Here is a 1,900-nt window from a genome sequence, read left to right on the forward strand (position 1 = left end):
AGAACATATTTATTTGTTATATTTTTTAATTTACTAAATGCCATCATATTTATCATCATTGATTACAACATTTGCAATAATTAATTTAACTTGTCAAAAACAGTTTATACATGTCTTATCAATTATACTTCACCGAGTAGAAAGAATCTGAAAACAGTTATCCTCATGATATAATCTCATTATATTAGACCAATTCATTTGTTAGAGCGGTATGTTAGACAGTTAGAGAGAGATTGGAAACGATTTTGGATAAAAAAGAAGAATAATAAATATAACAGATAAACAATTAAAAACAAATGTCACTATACTTGTCCATCATTATTTGTTGACAATTTGTTTCCTGTCTTAACATTTAACAACACTCCAATAGCGACTGTCTTGATCTATAATGCTGTTATTATTGTTATTTTTAGTACTTTTATTTAAAACAATTTAGTCAATGTTCTTAGTTCCCATAGGCTTAGTCTACGGTATAGACCAAGTCTACTCATAAAATGTTCCTCCCTAGGCTTATAAATTACTCCCCTCTCTACCTTGCGGCTTGCCTTGTAATTTGTAATTTCGCCTCGCCAAGAAAATATTCATTCATTCCTAGCCAAGCCAATAAATTCTCTGATACGTCATCACATCGTTATCACCAACCTACATCCAAAGCCAGCTGATGGCAAAGGGCCGCCACCACGATGCCGACCGACTCCTCGGCACTTACGGCTATGTCTCGACCCAATTCACTGGCCCCGAGTACCACGAGTCAGACATGTGGTCTGATCATTTGATTGAACCTGAGTCCGACCCTAACGGCTGGACACCGACACCCGAGTACCGTAACATTGGTGGTTTGTCCATGGCCTTCTCTGGAGGTTTAACATCGTCAGAACGGCGCCGGCAAACAGAAAGCCGGCATGTGGTAGCAGCATCTGCACCAGTCAACGTGCCGGATTGGAACCGGTTTAGGCACGAAGAGTCTGTTGAGGTGGCAAGTGAATCAGAGAATGAATGGGGTAGTACCAACAATGGTGACGCTGGTGAGGTGGTCCCACCACACGTGTACTTGGCGAGAACGCATGGAACCGGAGTTGCGTCATCAGTTTTTGAAGGGGTTGGCCGGACTTTAAAGGGACGGGATATGAGACGGGTTCGTGACGCGGTCTGGAGCCAGACGGGTTTTTTCGGCTGAACCGGAATCGATGTAATTTATCGATGGAGGCTCTTTTTGAAATTTATACATTTTTTTTTTATTTTCATTAGTGATTTGGAAACGTTAAAAGGAGGGGGAGGAGGAAGGAGAAAATTTTGTTGTATAGTTAGTGTGTGTTGGGGGTTCTATTTTTAAATTTTAATTAATTGGAAATTGGATTTTGGAATTGGCTCTTTAATAAATTAGGTTTGAAGCATGTACTGTTATTTATGGAGATTATTAGCTGGTTTCACATGTAAAGTGCAGCTGCCAAAATGAGTTTCATGTAAGATTGGAGTCTAATATGGCTGGCGAATCTGGTTGGGGGTTTACAAAAATGATGTTGCTATGGGTACTCAAAGAGTTCGCCCTGAAGATGTTTGTTATTTCTATACCAAATTATATATAGAATTATTATGTAATTTACTGAAATTAGAAATATCTCAATTGGTATAATTTTTGTACATCATTTTATTTTATCTTTTAAAAAAATCCAATTAGATTTCATTATTAATTATCCGTTTTTTTTTCCTCATATTATGTAAATTAAAATTATCAAACAAATGAAAAAAGAAAGAGAAATGCATTCTAAAGAAAAATGTCACTTAGATCTAATTAACTGAAGTGAACTACAGTTTCATATATTTTTGGTTGCACATTAAAAAAATTTACATCCACAAATGAGAGGTCCAAATTAAAACAAAGGAGTGAACATGTTTAATA

General features: G+C 36.5%; 1 protein-coding gene across 1 annotated transcript; it reads left to right on the forward strand.

Annotated features, from left to right (window-relative positions):
* Positions 1-538: 538 nt before the first annotated feature.
* On the forward strand, positions 539-1,646 carry LOC144575075 (protein S40-6-like). The gene has a single exon (XM_078325196.1). The coding sequence runs from the start codon at positions 662-664 to the stop codon at positions 1,175-1,177; it is 516 nt and encodes a 171-aa protein (XP_078181322.1). The 5' UTR covers positions 539-661; the 3' UTR covers positions 1,178-1,646.
* Positions 1,647-1,900: the final 254 nt, after the last annotated feature.

The sequence above is a fragment of the Carex rostrata genome, chromosome 23 (assembly GCF_964058835.1).
Source record: "Carex rostrata chromosome 23, lpCarRost1.2, whole genome shotgun sequence".
In the NCBI taxonomy this organism is placed as follows: Eukaryota; Viridiplantae; Streptophyta; class Magnoliopsida; order Poales; family Cyperaceae; genus Carex; species Carex rostrata.

Bases quoted from the DNA above. Each gene is read 5' to 3' on its own strand.
- LOC144575075 (XM_078325196.1), top strand. From the start codon at position 662: ATGGCAAAGGGCCGCCACCACGATGCCGACCGACTCCTCGGCACTTAC.